This window comes from Falco punctatus, assembly GCF_963210335.1.
Source record: "Falco punctatus genome assembly, chromosome: 4".
Lineage (NCBI taxonomy): Eukaryota > Metazoa > Chordata > Aves > Falconiformes > Falconidae > Falco > Falco punctatus.
In genome coordinates this window covers 84,643,342-84,670,089 of record NC_137583.1, presented here as the reverse complement: position 1 = coordinate 84,670,089, position 26,748 = coordinate 84,643,342, and the positions used below count along the sequence as shown (strand labels likewise).

At 43.2% G+C, this 26,748-nt stretch overlaps 1 protein-coding gene across 1 annotated transcript in view; it reads right to left on the bottom strand.

The window, feature by feature from the left end:
• The window catches only part of HECW1 (HECT, C2 and WW domain containing E3 ubiquitin protein ligase 1), a 281,613-nt gene that overhangs the window by 241,636 nt on the left and 13,229 nt on the right, over positions 1-26,748 (bottom strand). The window contains exon 2 of the mRNA XM_080386066.1: positions 26,408-26,730. Coding sequence (XP_080242192.1) covers positions 26,408-26,437 — 30 coding nt within the window. The 5' untranslated portion in view covers positions 26,438-26,730. The remainder of the gene's footprint in view (positions 1-26,407; positions 26,731-26,748) is intronic.

The window sequence follows — 26,748 nt, the reverse complement described above, 5'->3', positions numbered from 1 at the left end:
AGCACCAACTAGGCTACTATGATCATACTGCCAACAGTACCTGGAGAGGCTGGATAAAACCTAACTCTTGTATCTTCACAAACCAGTCCCTGCAGTGACTATACAGCGCACACAACTTTCATCACCAGCTGAACTCCAATTGCTGTCCCCTGAATTACATCTTTCACCTAATTGATACTGAACTTTTCCATACCTTGGAAAGCTTCTCTACATGATACTGTTCAGAGACCTCATCATTTGTTAACAACAACAATGTCTTTAGAGCTATACTGGCAAAAAAACCTGTGAAGTGACAATCACAGTATCTATAGAAACCTTTGGAAAGCAGATAAAGTAAATCCAATGTGTTTTGGGATACACCACTGTTTGTGAATTTAAAAAATGAAGTAAGGTTTGAAAACTGAGGTATCCCTTTGGTCTGCATCAAAAAAACTGAAAGGTAAATCCACATAGTTAATGACATACATGCACACAAACTAGGCATTCAACTTAACCAGCCATCCACACAATTCGATTTGGTTCAAATTTTTCAGTAGAGATCAATTAAATTGGAAGGTTTACTATTACCAACATCCGTGTTTAAGTTTTCACCAAGGCTGAAGTTTCCTTCCCGTAACCTCTTTGAATATAGTGCAGACATTCTGGAAGATTAAGGCGATTAGAATATGCTGCCTAGAGACTTCATGAGAAATGAAAGATAAAAAGGTTAGCTATTCCCTTTGGTGTACTACTCATGTGAGTTCAAAAAAGGCAGGAAGGAGAAGCAGAAAAACAGAAGTGTTAAAAAGTGATCTGTGAAGTCCAAAGATGGGAAAAGAAGGTATGCAAGTGTAGATCACTCAGTAACCATCTATTCCTAATTGCTATTTGACAATCAATGGGAAAACTGTATTGAATCATTACTGTCGATCACATCTCTAATCATAAACCAGCCTCATTTCAAGACATCTGGGACCAGCTGCCAACTACTCCCTACGGATAATTTATCTTCTCAACCAAGAGCACAGCTTTGCTGCCCACCTATTGGTTAAGTAAAGGACTCCAACTCTGAGAATTTTTCTTAGCACCTGACCACCTTCACATATTCTGACACACATCTAGTTATCCTCCCTACAACACATGCAAAACAATGGGGTCTAAGGCCCATACTTGAGAATGTGTGCAGAAAACAAGCACCAGATGAGTCTTGGGACAGTGACTTGATTGTATAAGCCTTTGAAGGAGGAGTAATTCAGCTGCCTTTTCAGCATCACACATTTCTGTTCTTCTTGAATCTCATCCTTAGGCAAGAAACAGCAAATCCACTGGACCAGGAAAGCCAAAACAACTATTCTGTAGTTTGAGACAAAGATCACACACTGTTAGCAGTTCCCAAACCACATTTCTCCAATGACCGGCATGGAGCGGATGAGATGGGCTGCAATTCACTCATAATCTAATGGGGTCTTCCCTTAAAAGTTTGAGGTATCCAAGACGGTCCATGAGAAATTGAGACTTGACAGTGATCCATTTCCAAGAGGTTTCAGAATCACTACCACAGACTAGGAGAAAGGCTAAGTATGATTACAGCCCCATGATTCTTGCTCACAGGTTGAGGACAAAGTAATTCAGCACACTAGTTGAAAGAAATCATCCCCACCAAGTAACAGCCACATGTTGCTGCTGGATAAGAATCTAGCAGCTGTTTAATAGGTGCTAGTACTGCAAAGGTGTGACTTTAGCAACGATTTTGTCTCACAAACAAATCTAATTCTTCTCAAACTGCTTCACTTTGTATTACAAAGTGACTCTCATTTAATTTTGGCATATATAGTCCATGCTGTTGACATACACCCTGACATTGCCCTGGCTACATCCTATGCCTTTGACATCTCTTCTCGACAGAGGCCAGTAAAGACAGGTCAAGAACAGCACACTCTGGGGGTAAAAATCACACACATTTATCTACTAGTGCAATGGGAAGAAAATCCTGCAAGTTTACAGATATAGTACACACATCCCATGCAGTACCCGAGACTTCGGGACAAAATCCATTGCAAAGAGGCACATAGCAAAAGAGAAAGTCCTAGTCAACATCACAAAATCTAAAATTGACCTGCCTTCATAAATCACCTTGTTGGATGCTGTTGGAGTCGGAGGCAAAACACACCTGTTAAGTATTAACTCCTTTTCCTGTTAAAACACACACCACAGGTGGTATACGGAGCAGTCATTTATTGTGTTTTTTAATAAGGAAGCTTCCCAGTAAAACTATAAATGATTTTTTTTGTTTAATAACAGCAAATGGAGCATCACAGAAATATGTGTCCTTTATGTATCTATTGTAAGGTAGACAAGGAAGCTTGGCAGTTGCTCATTATTATTCCTCACACTGCTTCTAATGAACAGATCTATGCTCTCACTTTTCATTGGCTTAATCAAGGATTCTCTATGATATGCAATTAATCTTTAATATGAAGGCTATTAGGGAGAACGCAGAAAAAGCAGCTGAACATCCCAACCACTGGAAACCAGATTAAAGAATATTTCAAAATCTATTTCCTTTATATTACATTTTTACATTTGCCAACCTCTTGATAAACTTGTTTCATTGAGCTTCTGTGTATTTTTACAACCATGGAACAAATTCACAGTTTTCATTCAGATGGATATGTTGGTAGCTCTTCAGCAGTGAGCCCACATTGCAATTTTAACACTCTGAGGCAAAGCCGAAGAAAGCAATATATTAATTACCCACAGTTCACAGTAACGGGAAGACATGCTGAAATCATAATACTGGCAAACCATCCACATCAGTCCTGTCCTGGTCAAACATACAGAAAAACTGATGTGAGTCTAGTTTACATTCTTCAGTCAAATGTCTTTGAATACAAGCTTAAAAACATGGAAGACCGTAGCTGGAGAAGCTGCTTTTGACTAGGATAGGAAACCAGCTAAGACCCTTTAGAAGGACAGATGGGCTTGACCACCGCTGCAGATCTAAATCAAGCTTGAGAACCACTGATTGGGTTTGGGGAGCCTTATGGGCAGGAAAGAGGCCGAAAGCTAAGCAGGCATCAACCCAAGACAGGTTGTGTCAGTCTGGAAGGGACTAAGCAAGCCCCCTGTGATGCCTAGGCAAGGCACAACATAACTACCGTGAATTTAAGTAAGAATATCTGAATTTCCACATCAGCCCTCCTAAGTGTTTTGAGATGGCAGCTCAGCTACAGAAAAGTTTCAGTACTGGTATTTTGGAAGCTTAGTAGTTTTTCACAGGTATTACTTTTTTTTTTTTTTTTTTTTAATCAAAATCAGAAGCATAGCATAGGCTGGTTACACAGTTAACACTGCTATAGGCAAGCCTTTTAATACGTGTAGAGTTTGCATGCATCTTTGTTTCACCATAAACTTCAAAGGACTTAATTTTCAGAACTCTTGCATTTAACCCTGTGCAGTTACCTCTATAATGTAGCCCAATATTTAAAAAAAAAAAAAGAAAATGAGAAAAATCAAAACCCCTCCCATCTTCCCATAAAAGCTTACACGCAAGATAGTATTCCATACTAAGTTTGATAGGAGCCACTTTGAAGTGACAAAGAGTAATGAGGTAGCCTTGCACTTCTAAACCAAGGTCAGTATAAATTTTTAAGCTAGTTTCATATTTTTTCCTTTTTTAAAAACCATCTCCAATGCAGCTGACAAGCAGACACTACCAAAACACCATCACCTTTCCAGTGACACAAATGCAATGATGCAACCCTTCCCATGCATGTGGAACCGCATTCTTCAGAGACAGGGGAGATACACGCAGCCAAAATAACAGGGCAGACCACTGCACACACTGATTTATCCTTGCTTGCACTCCCAAACCCTCTCATTACAAGTCCTGTCTACGTTGTATTTTCACGTTTGGTTACCAGTAGAAGCCTGACAAGTACATGGCGGGGGCCAAGAAAAAATGTATTTTAGCTTCTGGACCAGACAACATGCATCACAAGCACAATGCAACAAGCCTATTGCCTGCAATCTTTGCATTATACAAGCCTGAAGTATGGGTTATGTTTGGTTTGAGTGCACCTTCACACCTTGCAGTCCTTTCGTATTTTCCCTCGTGCCTTCCCAGTACCATTATCTCGAAAGAGAAGCAACCCCAACTGTTTCAAGAGTATCAACCTCTTAGCCCCCTTAGAAAAGCACCACATGAGAAAAAGAGACACACAAAGCACATGCTTAAACACATTCCTGAATTTAGACCAAAGGAACCAGGCATCATACATTACTTATTAAACCCATCTAACTTTGATACCTGTAATTTTCCAATTTTGGTGCCGACAGCCTCCTACCAGGGTCTGAGCAGGGAGCCAGAACCCAGCTCTTCACAACACCTTAGAGGAGCTTAATTACCTCCTCAACTTTGACAGAGGGGCCAAATTCAAATACTTTGATCAATGGGGTCAAAAGCTAGAGGCGGAGGGGGGGTGGGGGGTGTACAGTAGGAGAGAGACAAAGGGACAACCAGAACAGAGGATTGCTATTCCATCTGCCTCATTTCCTTCCAAAACCAGGCTAAAGTAGCATCTTGGGACAAAAGATTTGTGACAGCACATCATTTACCTACTCATGTGCAGGAATGCAGCTGGATAGCACAGTAGTTATGGACCAGAGAATTTAGGGTCGTTGGTGTTTCGGTGTTTTGTGGGTTTTTTGGGGTTGTTTTTTTTTTTTTTTTTGGTTGTTCTTTTTTTTTTAAATGATGTGCTTACCCTGGGGCAAAAGCTTTAAAGGCACAAATTGCAAGAAGTCATTATCTCACCCAAGCTCTTTCCATGTTTCCTCCCTTCCCCCTCTTTAGTTTTAAGCTTCATCAGAGCCTGTTCCAACAGTCAGCTTCTCCTTTTGTTTGACACTGTAGTAAAGTTGTAGGGTTGTTTGTGAAAAATGTTGCCATGGAAACTAATGTGTGCTGCCATGGAGATCATGTCAGATCCAGCTTCGCATCTTCATGAGGAATAGAAGCCAGGGAAGAGTAATTCTTCCTTGAAAAACCAAATGTTTAGAAATATTAGCAAACCTAATGAGAAGTGACGAAAACGAGGTCACTCTTAAAACATCAACATTTACCAATAATTCACACAATGCTTTCCGAGATGTCACTTCTTTTAACCATGTTCTCCGAACCAGTGTAGTTAAGGGCTTCAAAGTGTTGAACAACATATGTGAAAAATCTAAGACTTATTTTCAGACTATCTAGACACCAAAAATCCTTGCTCAACAATTTTTCTAAGTCAACTTCAAAAAGCACAGACGGAAGCAAAAAAGTATTATCTGTAAAAGTTGCATAAAACGCATGTTATTTAATAAGATACATGAATCAAACAATGACCCACGACATAGATTAAGATCTTGATTAAAGAGACTAAGGAACTGATGTTCACTCTAAAGAAAACACCTGAAAAATCATCTAGGCATCCTTTTAAAGTGAATGGTGGATACAGAGAAGTTGCATTCATTTCCCTACACTTTTAAAACACCAATATTTTTTTTTCTTCTTCTTTCTTTAAATGAATAGCAGCTATAACTAAAAGCCACCACTAAATTATTTTAAGGACTTATGAGGTATCTTAAATCCTCCCAGTAGCCAAATCCTAAGCATTTAGGCTCCTTGAGCAAAATCTGATAGACACAAACTCTGCTTTAGCCCATTCAATTAATTTTAAGCAGAGTCTCTCTAATCAGCATGCATAGTCTTCTTGTTTCAAAATTAAAGATATGTCTAAATCTTTGCCAGATCAGGGACAAAGTAAGTTCATTGGTTCATGAATCAACTTGAATCACTGACAATAAAACCTCTGAATGAAGAAACAAATGAATGTTTAAAGACCCATCATGAACAATAATCCCTTCCCGAATTAATGCTAAATCTTGTCAAACAAAATACATAGTGTTTTATGGAAGATATATTGCATCTCCTAATCATATCAGTTCTCCACACTTGATGGCTCTGCACCCAACAATGACAATTTGAAGTTTTTATAACTCACAAAGATTTTTGTATTTTATAAATGCATTTGAGTGTAGACTCATACTGGAGATTTAAAATTCAACCAGTTAATTTTCTGTGTGACAAGTGGAAACAAACACTAAAAATAAGAAACATGCCATCTTCCTCAAGCTGACAGACTTCAGAAAAAAAAGAAGAGTTTAACTCTTGACAAAAAATTTAAGGCAGGGGAAGCCTTGCAGATACACCAGTCCAAAGGCTTTGTCAGTGAAAACCAGTACAGATATCCAAGTGCCTGAAACTCACCCTGCTATAACTCCACACAGGCTACAGAGATGCTCCTCTGAAATCTTAGGGGGTCTACCTGTTTTCTTGTATACATCTTTTCACAAAACTAGGCATAAAATCAACACTTCTATATTTACAGCATCAAGGCAGGTCTTCTTGCCTGCATGTTAACATCTGGTAAATCGAGTTGTGAGGCACGTTAACGCTTTTTAGAGTTCCAGCAAGAAACAAACTTAGTAAAGCAGATAACCTGCACTGTACTAAACACGGAGGACCAGTAGAAGCTTTCCACAACTACACAGCAATAAAGTAACTTACAGTAAATAAAGCATATTTTAGATGAGAATAAGTTTTAGGACTCAGATGCAGCTCACAAAAAGTCTCTAAAATATACACCTAAAAATGGATTAATATCCTTCAGCGCTCCTGTTCTCTGAAGACAGCTGGGATCTAACATCCACCTTGCTGGGCACAGACTGAAGACCTGCAAAACATCCATACTAGGATGACCCGACCCACTGAAATGCTACCACTTTAATTCTGTTTCTTTCTAAACGCCCTGCTTTCTCAGTATAAACAGGTATCTAGAAGACACTTTGAGACTTCTCATCCATAAAGATCTTCTCCCCACACACAGTAGGGGAAAAAGCAAATCATGAAACTACAGAAACTTATTTAAACTATATCATAAATAAAATAAGTTTATGCTACATATTGGATTCAACTTTATCTCATTCATTCATTTGGCTACAAATGCATGCGCTACTGGGGGGAAAAAAGAAAGATGCTGCTTATCTGCAGTAGCAGTGTTTTTTTCTATTTGGATGCCATCTAAATAATATAGAAAGTATTCCAGGTAATAATAACAAATACTCTTTTCTAGCTGGCAGCTGCTGCACAGAGCATAGGACCAGCTGACACACTATGCACCTGGCCAGTTTATCAACTTCTGGATTCTGCAACAGTCCCTGGGGAGAAGGGAAAAAAATCTGGGTTTTTTTTATTCCCTTGACATCAAATTTGTAAAAATCTTACTATTTAGACTGCAGAAGAGCTCAAGATTTACCAGATACTTCTCTAGAGCACACAGGTAAACCCAGAGCCTGCCCCAGAAGGCTGCAAAGTCTAGGCAAAGAGTAATAAACCTGGGCTGTAATCCCTCTGGCAGGCATTTACTTTCATGAGACATCAAAAGCTGAGTGGGCCAAATCCAAAAACAGCATCAAGAGATTGGGACAGGAAGCAATAAGGAACAGATTCATCAAGAACAAATCACCTCAAACCAATTTAATTTCCTTCTGCAGCAAAGTAACACTTTTGTGGCTCAGGAAAAAGCACCAGTACTTTATATCTTGACTTTAAATCAGGTTTTTGGTCTAGTCTTACACAACATTCTCAAAGTTTGGAAAACATAATCTAGGTGAAGTTAATTCAGGCTGGATGGAAAACTTGGAGAGCTGTATCCAGCAGTTATCAGTGATTCTGCATGAGCACACAGCACATACCTGGATGAGTTCTGTGGGCTAGTCCTGCTCCATCTTTAGCTGGATGACAGGAAAGAGCTGACTCACTAAATCTGTTAGACCAATATAATAACTGCATAAAAGGACAACTTCAAGCCAGGTAAGAGTCCTCTGTGAGAATCCACTGGTAAGAAGGGATGACAACCTGACCATGAGTCAGAGCCAAGCTATTGAGCACAAGACAACCAAGCAAGCAGGCTGGAACAGATAAACAGGACTGTGGCCCACACACCACATGGAGTTCTCCTTCCACTCTACCGAGTACCAGCAAAGCTTCATCTGCAGTACTACATCCTTACCTGGGTGCTGCCTTTGAAGGAAAAGATAAGCCAACCGGAGCAAGTCCAGAGAAGAGCCACAGGAAAGTGCAGAACTCAGGAAAACCAGCTCATAGAGATATTTGTATAATTGCTTATGTAATGTGTAAAATTAAAATATTACATTAAGAATATGTAAAATTGGCTAGCAGAAATGGGGGGGGGGGGGGGGGGGGGGGGAAGAGGGGAGAGAGAGTGGGAAGAACCATGCAAGTGACAGTGTTTCATATGTACAATGCTACTGTAAAGACAGAGTATTTCTTCTGTGTCCACAGGGGATGGGACTGATTTACACCACAGCAAGAGTCAGCCTAGACATTTTGAAAAACTTCCTAGCAATAAAGACAGCAGCACAGGTACATGCTTCAAGAGGAGTCTGTGGACTCTCCATCCTGAGCAGCCTTTAAAAGCAGCTGCACAACCTCCTGGCAAGCGCTGCAGGCATCATTGCTCCTGGTTCTACAGGTCGCTTCCAGCTCTGTGCTCCTATGCCCTTGTGGAACAGACACAGCAGTCATTTGTGCTCTATAAAACTGACTCCCCAAGAACAGGACTGGCAAGGACCCATGTATAGGCACTAAATTTCAAAAAATAAAAAGATGGCCAACAGAAGGACACAATATGACTGACCAAGGGAAAAAAACCAGGAAGAGATGCTTATTTCTTGGAATGATGTTTTAAACCCAGAGAAGATGAAGCAGGTCGGTAAAATCACCGTGACTTTACAGTAAGAGAGGTACCACATCAGTAAGCAAAATTTTTCTTCCTCTTTCATAAGGGATGGCTTTGAAATGGTCACTACTCCATTTTATCAAATAGCTACTTTAAATATCACTTCTAACTAAAAGTTAAATAAATAAAAGCCAGGTAAAATGACTGGTTGTGATGAGAATCTGTTTTCCTGCAATTGAAGAATTACATAGCAAGGAAGTAATTGAATGTGGGGGTGTTTTTCTTTTTGTCAGCTGGCATTTTCTATTATTTGCACACTTTTAACCAAGATTTGCAGAAGATTGTGGGACACAACAAGATATGACAGTTGCTCCAATTTCTTGTCAAATTGTCTTTCAATTACAGGTAGCCTACTCACCGTGGGGGGGTGGGGGGTGGAAATTGCATGCACAAGTCATCCATTAGTTTAATGCAAAAGAGATTATGGAAGCAATAGTCACTCAGGAGCAAAGGGATAAGTGATGCTCTTGCTAGCCATTACACTAATGGTGAGAGCAGGGGAATGCCTGCGTAATTGCCAGAGAACAGGCCGAGAGACACCTCTGGGGACCCAGACAGCATGCAGGGCTCAGCCTTAGACAGGGCCAAGTGCTGACTTACAAAATCACACATGTTATTACAGACATCGGACCCATTCTTGCAGCCTTTATCTGGTAAATGTCATTCCCCAGTTTGTTCAAGACCCTGTGAGTCAAATGCTTTTCAAAAGCATTGCCTAGGGGAGTAAAGGATCAAATGTTATGCTCCCTACATTTCCTCCTCCTCAGTTCATATGCTCTTTCCAGTTTCCCAATTCAATCCTCAGCTGTGAATCAAGAAACAACCCTCACCTGTACAGGCAAGAGCAGAACATGGACGCGCTCACCCCCAATGCACAGCTCAGCTTTACAAAGCCTGGTCACACCAAGGGAAGAAGCGAGCGGCTTCCGTTTCATGCTTTTGGTAGACCTAGGGCAGCACGAGCCCAAGAGAAATGGGTTTTGCTGCTTTCTTAGTATCTGCCATCACACATTGGTCTCCGCTCCTCTGCTGATCTGCCAACCAGTCACCTGCCCCTGCACCTCCAGGGTTCTGTAAGTGCAAAACTGCTTCTGGCCAACATGCACGGAAAGTGGACCCCGTTGACTTAAAACAACACAAACTCGCTGAAATCTTAGTGAACTTACCCTCTCTGCTCCAGGTAAAAGTTCACGTGAGGTTTGCACGGCTATTGAACAGTACTCCTCAACTGATGCCATGTACCAGCCAGCAGCTCCCTTCTAGCCCGCGAAGGCTGGGATTAGCTGGTATCTCTGAACCGCAGGCGACTCATTAACATGAAGTCTAAGCGAGGCATGAGCAGATACCCACATGCATGGCCACATGCCGTGACCAGCCCTGATCCCCAGAACTTGTAGGCCATTTCACAGACTAGATGTGCTCCCTGCAGTACTGAATTTAAAGAGACTGTCTTAAGCAATCAGGTAATTAAACATTGCTTTAAGCATCGTATTTCACAGGCTTGGTACACTGTGCAAGCCCGTACTGATGGGCAGACACTGCTAGCAAATTTCTCCCCTCATCTGTTGGCTTTTTGGCAGTCCACAATGGGTCACTCTTAATGCAATTTCATTTTCTTAATTAAATCTTCCCTGAGGTACCATCACAGGGTATTATTTCCCTTTGATTCCTTTATTTAACATGTCAGAACAGAGATAGTCTCACTACTCTGCTTTCATGGGTTAGAAAGTTTCTCCCTTGATTAACCCTCAGAGAAGATGAGGGGATTTAAGTGAGTAACAATGACATTTTTTAAATCCACAACACACAAGGCCATACAACAAGGCTTATAAGACTGTAAAGGAAAAAGTGAAGCACAGCCAAGTTAAAAAAAAAAAAACAAAACAATAAAAGGTTCTTTCTTGCTATCTCAAACTTTACAGAGCAGAGTTTGTTTGCAAGAAGGGGAGAAAGACCCCCAAATCTAACTGCCATCCAGTGGGAAGAGCACTTCCATGAGTTTAATAAAAACCAAAGCTTTTCCTACTCTAAGTCACAGGGTCCAGGAAAAAAAATCTCAGCTTTCCTTTCCAGAAATAAATCCCCAAAGAGCATGTACTGCAAGTCTTCAAATCGTGAACCTTGTATGCACCCCAATCGCACAACAGAAAGTCTCCAAACCAGAAGCCCTGAAAATTCCTACATTGGCAGAGTCTCCAACATTTTTCAGTCTTTGTGGACAGAAATACTGGCTGGATATGTGATTACCCTTTGTACTTTCCAGAAAGTATACTGTTCTACATGGTTATGTGCTGGTGATTACGCATCAACCATTACTGCTTGTGACACCTTCCATTGAATGTAATGACATGCAGCCCCTCTGTTAAAGCAAAACTAAACTCTCCAGGAAGACAAACATGAGCGATGTCAGCAATACAGACTTCAAGAAAATGCTAATATGAACCATCATAGATATACTGACCAGCAATTCAAGTCCTCTATTGCCTACAGACAACCTGTAGTAAATAGAAGGTAAGTTTTACATCATCCAGTTCTAGCTGTTTTGCCTAAGCTTGCATCGAGGGTCTCTGGAGAGAGCAATATCCCTACTGGGAAAGCCAACTTAAAATACAGAATTGTTCATCCCAAGCCCCTCTCCCCACTACAGACAGCCCTGTTATTTCACTGGCACAAGAGGGCTCAAATCTAGCCAGCTAAAGTAAGGTGAGATGCGTAATACAACAGGGGGAGAAAGATCCTCAGAACATCCACCAAAAAGGACAGGACCCCTCAGCAGCCTCCAACAGCCGTAACAATCCCAATAAGCAGCTTGTGCATGAAAATCCCAAGCCAAACTCACTGAGGTCTTCCGCATTTTGGAAGATTTAAATATCATATCACTTACTAATAAGGCAAAGTCAAAAACGTCAGAAACATCAGAAACAATTGTCTCAAATGGCTAACATCAGACATAATTTTGTGAAATGCAAGGTATAGCACTGAGCTGCAAATCATGCAAGTCAGTATCTGTACACCAAAAACCTGATAACTTCATATATAGACAAGATAAATATATAACAGCAGTTTACAGATACTATTGCAATAGCCATTTTGTAGTAGTAAATATTTGGGAAGGATCTGAAGGAAGAAAGCAATAAACTACTCAGGTGGTTTCTTAACACTGGCTCAACGAACATGAAGAGTTGCCATACCAATGGCAGAAACCAAGCGCTTCAGTCATGTTAGTTATCCAGCAAGAGGGACAGAAGGCATGAGAACATGTATTTAGGAATCTGCAGTACTCAGCAGACCCATGAAGTTAAAATTAAGATAAATAGACAGAAAGAATGACCTGGGATTCAGATAAAATGGAAGAGAGGAGAAAAAGGCCCTCACAGCAAAATTTTAACTTGCAGAAAGCTGATGAGATGAAAACTACAATAGAAAAGGCTACAAATGACCAAGTCACAGGCAAAGATTTTTGGCAACAGACAGAAAATTATATTTAACAATAACATGAGAAAAGTACTCAATTTGGTCTAATAAAAAAATAATAATCAAAGACTAAGTGCATGAACAAAATATGGGTAGCAGGAAGAGACAAGGGAGAGAAAGGGATCACATACAAGAAATGGCACTGGATCCAGATGAGAGAGCAGAGAAACAGGACTACACAGGATGCACAGAATTCCAACAAGAGATGAAAAACTGCACATTAGGGTGTTGGCATTAGCAAAGGATTAGTCTGGGAGTTAACACAAAAGTAGTATCTGAAAAATAGGAGTTAATAGTATAATGGTAACAAATCAAGAGAGGACGGGTATGCAGGTACCAAAGATGAAGGCAAGGGAGAAGATTAAAAGAAGATTTAGGGAAGGATAAAAGACAGAGGGAATATATGACAGAAGTTCACAGACTCAAGAGCAGAAAGGAGAAGGGAGGATCATTTGCTTTCTCTTCCAAGCTGGGGCAGGCATCGAGAGAAGGCACTAGGAGTCAGGCTCACAACATACTAAAGGCAGTGGCTTTTAAGACAACAGGTAGTTGACCTGTGAAATACACCTTCAAATTACAATAAAAATGTCAATAGGTTCAAAGGAAAGTGAAAGCAGGGGAGATTTCATGGAGCAGATCTCTACTGAAGGGTACTAAATCCACAGAAACACAATCAGTTAAGAAAGATTCCAAGCAGAAAATCATTGGGATGTGGGTAAAGAAACAATACAGAAAAGGGATTTTCTCACAGCAGACAAAAGTCCCTGCCAAAATGCCACCTCCATTGCCTTGGTTTCCTGGTAAGTCTAAATCAAATATTTTTACCCTTTGATCTTTGCATCTGTTTACAGTCCGCACAAGTGACTACTACCACAAACACTTTAAGCCAACATAAACTGACACTTCCACAAGGAGGACCACCGCTCCTTGTTCCCAGTCCTTGCTGGGTGTTTGCTTGCATTGCTGTAAGCCTTCACACAACACTCAAGCAGACCTCTCCTGGGTTAAAACCACATGGTGTAAAATAACAGGTTACTTCTAACACAGGTCCCCTGACAGCTCTCCATGCAGCCACAAATGCATGTCCTGACCCAAGAAAATAACTAACATGCAGAAAAGAGTGTCTAGAAAAGCAGAATGATGCACTGGAATTATTTAGCCTGGAGAAGAAGAGGCTCAGGAAGAATCTTATCAATGTGCATGAATAGCTGGTGGGATGAAGTGAGGCAGACTGAGCAAGGCTCTTCTCAGTGCTGTCCAGCGACAGGACCAGAGGCAACTGGCACAGACTGAAATACAGAAAACTCCACTTAACTGTAAGAAAAAAAAAAACCACCACACTTTTTTTTTTTTTTTAACCTGTGTTCTTCAGGCTTCACAGTTACACATAGCTGAATGGCAGGTAACACATTTCTACAAAGGGGTTCACATCCCTGCTAGTAGAGCATTTAAGGTCTGAAGATTTAGGCTCCTTAAACTGAAAATGGCTAAGCATTCCTGGTAAAGCACGACATGGATCTCTGAAAGATTCCCATTTTCATCCATGGACAGCAGGATACTTTAAAGGGAAAGAACCTTTCAAATTATAACTTTTTCATAGCTATTTGGCTGTCTACACTCAGCCTATAAAAACATGGTAGGTTTTCTGCTGTTTCTCCCTTCCTTCTTCCACGGGCAGACAAAAAGTTTGACACCTCCAAGTTTTGCCCAGATGATAAGAGCACTTTAAGAATAGTTTACCTCTGGCTATGTGGATACCTGGAACCAGGGAACCAGTAACACAGCAGGGACACCCTCCAGCTTATTATCCAGCAAAAGAGGTGCAGAGCAGTGGCAGACAGAAAGGTATCTGTATACACAGGACGCAAGGCAAGTGATAGCAAACAAGCACAAGAAACCGGTGAATTAAACAGAATGAGAAATAGTCTTAGGATAATAAAAAAAAATCCATTAACCTCATTCTTCATCTTACTTGGGAGATGGCAAAGTTGGTATGTTATTGCTACGCAGTGTGCGCTGAACAAGGTACTGCTCAGCTGTCAAACAAATGTGTTATTGAATGCTCACACTAAGAAAAACACATTTTCCACATTCATATTTTGACCAACTAAGCAGCTGGAGGGTGGTCTTCAACACACCTGAGCAACCCACAGGGCAAGGGGTGAAAAAAAGGTCTTTGCAGTAACAAGACAAAACACCATAAAAGGGAAGAAAAAAACCTTTTGAAATGGTAAGACTTTAGCTGAAACAATCATTTTTCTGTCCGTTTCACTGATACCTGTTTTGATGGCCACAAGAGAAGTGAAGCCAAGATGGGACATTTATCTCCTTGAAGACCACTTCTGAACTATCTGCTGCAGAGTCTGCCTTTGCTGCATCCTAGGTAAGACAGCCCAGCTGTGACAAAGCCTTTTTGCACCCAAAGATAAGAAGGTTGCAATGCCACCAAACCCAGAAGGGCCTAAACAGTAAGTAGCACTATGCTTGACTTGCACCTGCGTAGGTTGGAAGCCCAGACATCTTACGATTTGCTACCGAGAGAAAATAGACATATTAACCTCCAATGGCTATAAAAAAAAAGGTGTTTATGAGGTGGAGGGATGTAGAGATAATGAGGGGGAAAAAATTTCCTCCTGACACTTCTGGCAGCAAAGAAAAAAGGCGAACCTTGCTAAAACAATGTTAGCATCTAAACTGGAAAAATTGAATTACAGGGAGCAGGAACCCTGTTTAAGGTGATCTTTTCAAGCTAAAAAGCCAAACTGTATGTCTGAGGGGACTCCCTCACTGACATGCTTTTGTTTTCCAGTGTGCAAGTATTACAAAACTGCAAGTTGAAAAATCTGTGTGGTCTCTGTCCCACATAAACATGCAGTGAATCTTTCCACAGTTATTTTAAGACCTCACAGGCCAAATGCATCCCTAGTGCAAGATCAGTGACTTAAATGAACTCAGCATGGCAAAGAGATCAGCTCCAGGCTTCCATGAAGTAAATACAATAGTACGCCACTATAATGACACTGTGCACTGGAGACAGTGGAGAGTTTTTAAAGAAACAACTGTATGAAGAAGAGTAGGTCAAGTCTCATTTTTGGCACTGTGGGAAATCGAAGCATTTTGAAGTCTTCCTTACAGAGGAAGCATAACAACAACCACCACCTTGCCACACCTCCATCTCTGATCTCTCCCAACTGGATTTGATCATTAAACAAGGCTGCAGGGCTCCAGGTCCTCTGAACAGCTGCCAGCTGCACTACAAACACATTCTCATGAGGAACATTTTGATTCTGTTTAAAACAGCTTTTTTTTTTTCTTTTTCTGATAGAAACCCATTCCACTGGCACATTTTCATGCAGCTCCATTACATAATATGCCTCCCCCCTCCCACACATGCATGCACCAGAGCTACTTCAAGAAGATAATTATGCTGCATGTTTGCAGTCCATTGGATTTACTCCTGCCAGGTCACCTGTCTTCACCAGGAGTGAGAGATTCCAGGGAAAGGAGTCATCAAAACAAGGGTGATTCAATGTCTGCACATATACATGACATGTATTCCCCAAAAATATAGGCAAGCAAAAAATACATTGATTTATTATTTTTTAAGGGGCTCAGTAGCCTCAGGGTGGCTCACATGGCAACAAATTCAGCTCTTTACTCTAAGCAGCCAACTATTTGAAAACAAACATCATAATTATACCACCAAACAATCTCAATCAACAACTAAAGAAGTGTATGTGATTTGCAGGGGTCTCTAGCTTTCGGCAAATAATCCAGCAGTGCTGCACAGATCTGAGTAATACTTGTGTCTCCGGCTCTTCCCTGTGACTCAGCATTCGGCAGGGCTGCCAAGGGCTGGTCCGAGCTCCTGAAACACACCTGAAGCTGGACTAAAATGACAAGCCTGGCAGGACAGCACTGCAAGGACGAAGTGCTCACAGCAAGAGGAAGAACACTGCACTCGGTCAGTGGTATCTAAGAAAGCCTGCTCAACACCAGCCCTCTCTGGCCTAAAACAGGGCTATTTTTTTCCTCCAGAGTGGTTACATAAAAATGGCTCTTTATTAGACAGAAGACCTGCTACCTCCAGTAGATGCAGAATTTACCTGCTGACTTAAGTACAGAAAGTTTTTTACCCCGCTTCCTTTAAATACTGCAACATTACCTATGTTCCTCTAATGAGGAATCCTCCATTTGCATGAAGTCCAGCTGAGTCCTCTATGGCTGCAAAGGCTCCCTCCTGCCCTACCACCTATCAGAGACCAAACACAGGATCAAGGGGAATGGTTTTAGAAGGATGATGGTTTGGGCTGAGTGGTGCAGCTAGAAAGCATTTTTTAGTAATCTCTCACCTACATCTTCTCACTCTGAAATTTGAGGTGAGCAAAACAACCTTCTGAGCTCTGAGCCTTGGCCCTCTGAGGCTTGAAGAACTGGTTCCCACATATAATCTGTTGTTTCCCAAAGCTCTGACTGAATTATATTGGTATTCTATTACACGGCAATTTGTATCTGAAAGCTTTCATACTCACCATTAGATACCATGACACAACTCCAAACTACTGCATGAGACAAGCCAAACGTGCAGTTTCCCGTTGGACGCATCACTGAGGCATGAGTAAGAATGGTTCAGAAGACAAGACTGAATGTAAATATTTTAGGCCAGATCAAAAGAACAGGACTTAGATAATTCAGGCATTGAAGCTGAAAATGGTACTCGAAATGCTACTGAGCCCTGCTTTCCACACAACAGGATTCATGGACCTAGTGTTCTGCTCCTGTGCATCCCAGGAACAAGTCTTGACGTACCATTTGCTATTCCGCATTATAAAACACATGCACCGGCCCTTGGCAAAGCAATCCAGAAACTCCCCCCTCTACTCATTAAATCAGAGTTATGCTCCCTCTCGATCAGTGAATCTTCAAAACCCTTATGCAGAACATAACTTTGGTCATGGGTGTAAATCACATCCCATACTCACACACACTTAGAGGAGTTCCCTGCCTGTCAGGGCACATTCCTGGAAAGTCAGGGATCTTGGTCTGATCTGAATCAGGTGCTAAAGAAGTAACACCTCGTCCTGGAGAGGGCAGCTCCTCCCTGAGCAACAGACCCTACCCAACACACCAGTTTTGGAGTACCTGCTTCTGATGACCTGCCTGCCTTCAGGCACTGTTAACCAGCTTTGCACCTAACTCAACACACAAGCACTCTGGGCAGGCAGAGATGCATAAAGCTGCTTTGCCTACATTACACTGGAAACAAAAGCCCTAGGGAGCACAGAGGGGGAACCCTATGGCTGCCTACACGTAAACCAGGCACATCCAGCTGACCCACGCTAGTCTTTTATGGCTCTCTTTTTGGTGCAGTGCTGCACAAAGCATGGCTACGGCGTCCTGCATATAAGCTAGTAAACTCAGTGCGCCATGGAGACTCACAGCAGCTTAGATTTTCATTTGCTTAAGGCCCTCATCACTTTCCATTTCAGCATGTGGGTGTCTCGTCTCATGGTCCCACAGGGATTATTTGGATTAGCCATACTGCATTTATATCCCTTATGGTCCAGGTAACTAAAGGAGATGAACTGGGTTTTCCAGTGAGTTATTAGAAGGCCATCAAGTGGATTGATCTCCTGTCCATCGCAGAGCTATTCTGAGGTCACAAGTCAGTTAAACACATTATTCACAATGACCCTTCCTGAGTTACTAGATGATACAGTGCTAAATCAGCAGACAACTCCTGAAACATCCTATTCCGCATCTTCCCCTTGCTGAGCTAGCCCAACTCATCTCATGCAAACCCTGAGCCTGCTACCACTACTTACGTACCTGCCTTCCCAAGGTGTGTTGTCTTTCTAAAGTCAGCGTGACTCCCTAAGCAAGAATCACGCGTGCACACACAGAGCTGGCAGAATTAGGCTAGGAAAAATAGGTCAGGACAAGCATATATTTAACTACAAGTCCAAACCTCAAACTCATGTTTTACCAACAAATAATTCATATGCGCATGCACAAAATCCACATTTGATAACTATTAGGAAGTCACTCGGGTATCAACTAGGCAATCAAGATCTTTTGCAGGAGCAGAGCCTCTGCCAGAAACATTTCTAGTCCCACTCCAAGTAGAGGTTGAAACATACAACCTCTCCCTCACAACCCTATATCCATCCTTTTTCTGTAATAAAGCAACTTCCCATATGATCTTTTGGGAAATTGTTTCTTACTCATTTTGCACTAATCTTAGGATTGCCTTTTTTTACAAAAAAAAAAAAACAAACCAAAACAAAAAAAAAAAAAAAAAAAAAAAAAAAACCACAAAACCAAACAGTGAGGGGTCAGGGTTGAAACACCCCTGCAGGGAACCTGGCCTGGGCCACTACCCCTATTCCAGGTTTCCAAAAGTCACCTTTGCAAGTAGACACACAAGGAAAGGAGAGAGGGCACAAGAGTAGTCTGTCACCTTCTAGAAGTTCTGCAGCAACTTCCCTGGGCTTTTGATTATCTTCCAAGCTGGACAAGACAATACAGCTGACACCTAGAAGTTACCATGTAGCTCCATCAAGCAAACTCAGCAGCTGATCCTTAGATCAGATTTCCAGAAGACACTGCTTCCACCCTCCTCTAGGATCCATCTCTAGCCAAACCTCAGCAGCACAGTTGGCAAGCTAAATGCACAGAAGCACCCAGAACACTTTACCACACCTTTGCTACAATTTTTCTGCATTTCCTGCACCATGACTGCTTGTTACTTTGCTCCCAGGTGCCAAAAGTTTTTCATTCCCTCCCCAGCAACAGTAAAATCAAACACTAGGATTGCAAACCGCCCTAAGTACATTAGGATGTGCACGTACCCTCTCTGCACCTGCTTTATACACAGTTCAGTGCAAAAGACACAGATATTTAAGAATTCAGACACAATTAGATGATACATGTTTTTAATTAGAAATGCCCTAATATAATTGCTCGAGTACAGACACTAAGGCTTTAGCCTACATCATGCTATTGGGTACAGAGAATTAGTCTGAGTTATTAACCCATGTTTTAATTGTCTGAGACACAAGATTGCAAGTGCATTGGAAAAAAAGAGTACCCTGCAATCACCTGGAAGCGGAAAGGTTGAAAGGGGAGAGAAGACTATCAAAGGGAAATGCAAGCTCACGTGCAGGGAGGGAGAGCCTTTAAAAATCTGCGAAGAGGATGCTTTGAGAGTGACAGTTCTGAGCAGCATGAAGGAGTAACACAAAGTCAAATTTCAAGAGCAGGTAATGGTTCTACACCAGGATGCAGTTTCTTGACCAGCATAAAAAATTCTGCCTTTAATCAGGTGGGAAATCTTACTCCTTAATGGGAGCCTTGCTCAAAAAAAAAAAAAAATCGGTTATTTCCTTTCACACACAAAGAAAAATCCTTAAGGAACATTAAGTAGAAACCAAAAGAAGGTAAATTGGGTAGCCTAGTTCTTATAAGCCACCACAGCAATGGGTCTTGGGAAGGAGTTCTACCACAGGACCAGGTGCTTCCATGTTGGAATCCTTTTCTAGCCTAAAAAGAGAAGAAAATGTAGTTCAGCTCATTAGCCCTTAATACCTGGCCTGGGTAGCAACTCCTACGGTTGTTTCAGCTTTAGCCTGCTGTTAGAGTAATGAGAAAGAAATGTCAGTGCTTCATGTCAGCACAGCAAACAGCCAGCTTCCCTATGATACTCAGCTCTGTAAAAAAATAAATCAAAAAATAATCATAGAAAGCCATGCAGCATTGCCCTTCGTCAAGCAAAGTTCCCAATAACTTCAGGAGGAGCACCGCTCATTTTTAGACCCAAGGGTTTGACTCAGTAATACTTTCTCTCAGCATCAGGTCTCTACTATGACTCAGGGTACGCATGCACTATTTCTGAATCATGGTATTGACCTCACATTGACTACTGTTTGACAGCATGGTGTGGTCAAATTAAGCAACTTAGAAGTTCATGAAAAGATCTCGCTCCTTATCTCTAGAGGTTCCATGGGCCTGTAACCAAGGCAGCAGACAATCTAACGACTAATTGGCCTTTCATGAATCTTGAACAGCATCATCTTGGGAATGTGTGTTCTGACTCTGAAATTAAACATTTCATCCACTTCCCCCCCTTTTCATGTGAAGCTTGTAGAACTAAACCTTGCTCTTTAAATCAAGATGCTGCTTCAGAGTAAATCTGCTGCTGTCCATCTTCTTCAGGCAACCATGCAGTCACACATAAAAAGTAGCATGACAAACAGTATATTTACCTAAGGCCTCTCCCACAGCTTTTTTTTTTTTTATACATCATTAAAGACACTTGACAAATAATCCAACACTTGATGGATGCTCTGCATTAGAATGTGAATTTCAAGTTTAAATTTTCTCAAGGTTGCATTAGAATGTAGGCACAAGACAGTATCTCCTACTTTATCAGTCTCCAACACTATCAGTCTTGACAGGGCCCAGATTTCAAAGGAAAGCACCTAGCTGTCCAAGGACCAGCTTGGGACATCAGATGATCCCATCCACCCCACCAGTTTGTCAAGCACTTGTAAGCATGCCCACAGATGCCCAGGCAGGTAGCCCCATGTGCATTTGTTGCATCCAGCAGGAAGGAGGACTGTAGTTCAAATGGCTGAGGAAGTGCCTTACAAGAGGCATCCAGCTCGCAAGCAAAGCTGGATTATCTCCAACTTCATTGCTTTTTACCTAGCTCAGCAAAGCCTGTACAACATACAATGTATGTTCTGCTAAAAAGACAGGCTTCGGCAGCATAGTTTTTCAGGGAGGAGCAGGAGTCCCAGCAATGCTTAAGACTCAAAGAACAGCTCCTTGACCCCTCTGCTCCGTATACTCAGGTGTTTCACCGGCATACAGCAGAGAACAACTTGTTCAACCATCTCCTCAAGCATCCTCCCTCTCTTGCCCTCCTCTCCCCCTTGGGAAGACACAACTCCCTGCTGCATCTCTTCTGCATGCAAGTGTTTTGGAGGGGTATCCACCAGCCTTCCCCTCTGCAAAAAGCATACAGCGGGTAGCACAACATCAGCCCTTCCCAAGCTTGCAGGGCGCCATCCGAGATTTTGCATGGAGCCATGTGAAAGCAAGCTCATTGTTGGCACCAGAAGAACAGCATGCTCCTCCTTTCTCTGAAACAATAGGCCTGCTGAACCACACATTTCAGGACCTGAGAAACCCGATTTGGTAATTGAAGGTGCACATGGCACATTTTCCTACGGTATGGAAAAATTAATTATACCACATGACAGATTTCAATCCTGGTGTTCAAAAGCTCATTAGCAAAACCACTTTAAAAGGTGCTAATAGAAACAAATGCCTTGAACATCACAGACTTCCCAGATGACTCCTGCTATAGAGATGGATGACAAATCACTCTGTCAGTCATCTTTAAATTCCATATTGACTACATTGAAGCAATTACCCATTTATTTTTAGAGCATGTTCCATTTTAAACACAAGTGATTCAGTCCAAGAGACATTCTATACTGCATTGCTATTTCATGGATTAACAACTGAAATTTAAATGGATTTTAATTTTGGGGCAAATACTTGCTTTCCCCACCCCCCGTTGCCTCTACACATTGGTTGGGAATTTTAATTCAGGCTTCAAACCAAACAAATGTTGGTGTTCTACAAGCATCTGCAGAGAAATATAAAAATATCTGGGAAGTGTGAAAGAGTGAGCCTGTTTTGCTAAATGCATAAAATGAAACCTCAGCGAAGGTCTCAATAATAGCCTTCCTGACTGCTGTGCACACACTCTCTCCCACAGACCTTCTGCTCTGCAGCAAGGGAATGCTGCCTGCGTTGCTGCGTCCTCAAAGAACTTTGTAAATACAATGGAGCACAGCAATCCCCCGGGGAGCATGGTGTTGATCTTTTACTTCGATATTTCAAAAAAGAGCACCAGGGTTTCCCCCTTTTTTAGTGTCTAAAAAGAACAGCTTACCGTATTGCTTCCCCCCAGCCATCTCAAGGTTTATCTGCATTGTAGGCAACGTTCCGGACAATAGGATGAGGGGCTAGAAACAAGCTTAGGCTGCTCCTAACTCATAGAAAAGGAGGATGAGACAATAAAGTGGGGGGAGTTGGCAATGGAGAGTCCTGGGGAGCTGAGGTTTCCGTTGCTGCCGACACCAGAGGGAGAGGACAAACAGGAGCTGCAACAGGTACTGCAGCAGGGGAACCCTGCTTCAAGCTCAGCGCTGCCCTGCTCCAACCCAGCTCCTCCCTCTCCCCAAAGCAAAAGCAGGCTGGGAGGCTCCTGCCAGCCTTTTGCCCCCAGCAGTCCCATGACAACAGCCTATTTTGCCTGTAGCTTGGACCAGTCTTACCGGCCCATATTCTGGTGAACCCACAAACATCTGAGATGAGGACACCACCTTGCCAAGGGACAGTCCCAGTCCCTCCTAAGGAGCCCTGCCTTAAGAATCCAAACCTCCTAATTCAGAGCTGACGACAGGATACCCTAGCCATAACACAGCTGATCAAAAGAGTCCAAGGCTGACTCACAAGCCCATTATACAGCTGCCTAGCCACCATTCATTAACTGTACTAAAAATGACCCTGGGCTCCCTACATCAAAGAACCTTGCCATTTCTTCCTAATAAATTCTAAGCATCCTGCTGGCCTCAAATCTCAGCTGGAAAACATCAATTGGAGTAAGTGGCATCACAGCCTGCCCTTTGCTACTGGCTGTACTTCTATTTTTCCTATGTTGTATGCCCCCTACCCTCCTGAGACTACCAACAGAAACAAAAATATTACTGTGTTTTAGGGCAAATGCATAAGTAAGATCTAGCCTGGTTCAGGCTATTAGAATTAACATTCCTGATATCTAAGCCCAATAGAAACGTATTTCTAAGGAACTAAACCAAACCCCTGCAGTGTTTGCCACTCAGCCACTGCAGAATCCCAACAGCACATGAAATGTTAAAAGAGAAACGGGTAAAAAAAAGCCTTAAACAGAAGCAAAACTGACTCATCTCCTTATTGCCAAAACCGAGAAGCTGCTGAGCATAAACAAACAGCAGACATCCTGAAGAAAAGGGGGCATCACAATTCCTTTTCATGCTAATAGGCAGATACAGAAACTAGTACGAGCAGGACCATCCTCCAGCTACTCCCCTAAGCCGATCCAAAGGAACTGCCAGCGCTACGGCAACCAACATTCCTGGCAGCACTGGTACCACTGGAGGCCCAGGAGCATCCAAGGTGCTGGTGACTCCCAGTGCGCTGATGGTTTCTAGTTATACATGCTGGAAAGCTGTGACAGCTGTAGGTATGATCCGCTTGTGGAAGCCACACGTATGTTCCAAAATTTCATGTTCCAATGAAACTGTTCTGGGCAGCAGTCAAAGGCACACTTGACTTAGCCTGGCAAGCATCCCTTCTGCAGAACGGGAAGGAGAGAGCACCACAGCACTTGTATAAGGCTCAAGCTCTCCTCCCTATCTACAGGGGCCTACAAAGACTACGTGCTATGCGTGCTGAAGCCAGACCTTGTGGATACCCCTATGTTTGGAAGAAACTAAGTAGGTAAAGACTTAGGATCAGACAGACACTTAGAAAGAACAAAAGGAAAGTGATCGTGATGACAAATTACATTCTCCAGCAAAGTCCATCACTGCAAACTAAGATACTTTGGCATAATTGTTGGGTGTTTTTTTTAATTACTAAAAGCCTTTCTGTTTGAACTTTACAAGATGTTTAACTTCTGGGGGAACAGAGAGGTTGTCTTGTGGGATTTTATTTTTAAAAAAACAGCTTTCAGAGTCGAAACCACAGGGGCAACCTTAATGCCTGCATCCACAAAGACAGATTTCCAACAGCTTTAAAAAAATAGGTAACTCAACTTCTTTGTTAGAACAGCTCCTGGCCTGACATCAACTATTCAGCATCATCACACTCACAACTTGAATCCCCCCCGCTACACCACAACTACATCTTTTGCAGTATTTCAAAAAGCAGCTAATAAGCTCTGCTCGCTTTACTTACTTGAGTAACTGCATTGTTTGTAAGACAACCATTCCAAAGGAGACAAGGAGAAGGATTTAGCACTACCTTGAATGAACGCTACTTAGCACCAGACATAGCATATGCAAAACTCCACGAAGCTTCACTGGGATTATCTCACCAGCTCAAAGAATACTAGATCACACGTCACATACATGAAACAAAGCCACAGAAAGATGCACTTTAACTTTAAAGTCTTAGCCAATTATTTATTGGAATACAATCAATACCATCTCGTTTGTTAGAACGCATTCAAAATACCAAGCACATGGACTTCAAATAAATTTTCTGGGATGTTTGGAGCATGTGTACACAGTTTGCTTTCAAATAAATCACCACCACATTCAGATAATGATAGCTCCTGTTAAAGTCAGAGGGCATCAGTTCATTCTCTGGTCTGCTCTGGTTTCAAATGAGTAAGCTGATAAAAAAAGAGCTGATTGATACTAAAAAGGTTAGGAGTCCAAAGCTCAGGTCACGTTAAGTCAGCAGCACGTTAGCGTATGTTTCGCATGAGTGATACCACCACCGACTCACACGCCACTCGCGCCTTGCAAGCACTGGCCATCTGACGGACCACTCTTTGTTCTGAGCTAACTCCCCACTCACCCTGCAGAAACAAACAAACAAACAGACCCAGCATTTCCTCCATAAGGACAGATAACTCTTGTTTCCCCACCCCCCCCCATACTAGACAGACTGCATCAACAGGATGAGTGTTGTGCATAGACTAAATGTGCACTGCCTTTTACATCTCCTTCTGGTCCAGCATGAAAATCAACGTTGCATCCCTGTTGTCCAAATGGGCGCATGTTTGAGACAGTTAAAAGTAGAGAGAGCAGCCAGCATACAAACCCAACGCTGCTCCTTCATAAACCACACATACTATACAGAGAAGTGATAATCCCTTCTTAGTGGAAAATCCAAATTTTCAAAATGAATCCCCAAGCTAAAATGAATTACTGTAATAACTGCAATCCTCGCATGAGCACTAATCAGGAAGGCACAGCTGACCACCTGCTATGTGGCACCACCGGCGCAGCAGCACCCTGCCCCTAATTGCTGCTGTGTCCAGACAGAGCCAGGTGCCCCACAAAACGAGCTGGTGACGCTGGTAAATACACAGAGAGCGCACTGCCCGCCCGCCGTACAGTCTCGCTACGCACTTCTGCTGAGTGCAGCATTTAAAAAAAAAAAAAAAAAATGGGCACTACTGCAGCTCCTAACAGCAGGATGCAAAAAATCTAAACCCAGGCCAAGTAATTTCTTCTGCAACTACAGAGGAATGCACAGGAAACGATGCAAGAGACGACGACGAAACAAATCGCGTGTGCCTGTGTCAGTGCAAGCCCATCACCTATGCAGGCTGCAAAATGAGAAAAGCAGCATTTGACAGCACTACAGGCTGGGGCAGCATTCTTAACGTACTTACAATAAGTTATTTAATTTAATTGCTAATGAAAAAACGCAATTACATAATAACACAAGGTAATAACCAAAATACAAAGTCACAAGATTGGCTTACAGCAACAGAGCCGGGGGGCGGGGGGGCAAGGCAGTTTGTGCCTTAAATTTTGCTGCATTGTCAAGGAGCCAAGAAGCAAACCTGGGGGCTTCTCCTTCTACAGGGAAGGGATGGAACCACCGAAAATTCAGCGCGGGACTCTTCATCACCGCCTGCGCCCATCCACATCCACAAATGATGTCAGTCCCCGCCGGCACGTCGCTCATCATCATTCTACACTATTTGCTCGCTAGTGCAACGCAGCCGGCAGGCCGGCGGCTGAGCCCGTACCCCAGCGGGGCCCGCAGGCTGGGGGCCAGCCCCCCGCCAAGCGCCGGGGACACGGCGGGGGGTCCCGCTCCCGCAGAGCCCGGCCGGCCCCGAGGCACAAAGGCGGGCACCCATGACAGCGCACACCCGCCGCCCCGGGGGGCTCTTCCCGGCGCACAGGCCGCCGGCAGCCCCAGCCCGCATCGCACTTCGCCGCCGGGAGGCAACGCCAACCTCGTCCCCCCGCCGCCCCCCCGCCCTCGCCGGCAGCAGCCCCTCGTACCTGGACAATGCCGGCCTGGGCACAGCTCATGCTCCCCCGGCGCGGGCAGCGCTCACATCCCACACGTGCGGCTGGGGCCGCCCGGCAGCCGCGGGCAGGGAGGAGGACGGGGTGCCGGCGCCTCAGCCCCCGCCGAGCCGCACCATAGTCCAGCACCAGCTGATACACCCGCAACGCCGCCGCGCTCCCTTCTCCTCCTCCGCCCCGCCAGCCTCCTCCCACCCCGCCGCCTGTCGCCGGGTACCGGCCGCCAGGAGCCACCCACACGCCGCGGCGGCCGCCCGGCAGCGCCGCCCGGCCCGGCCCGCCCCTCAGCGCGCCGCCTCCCGCCCGGCCCCGGC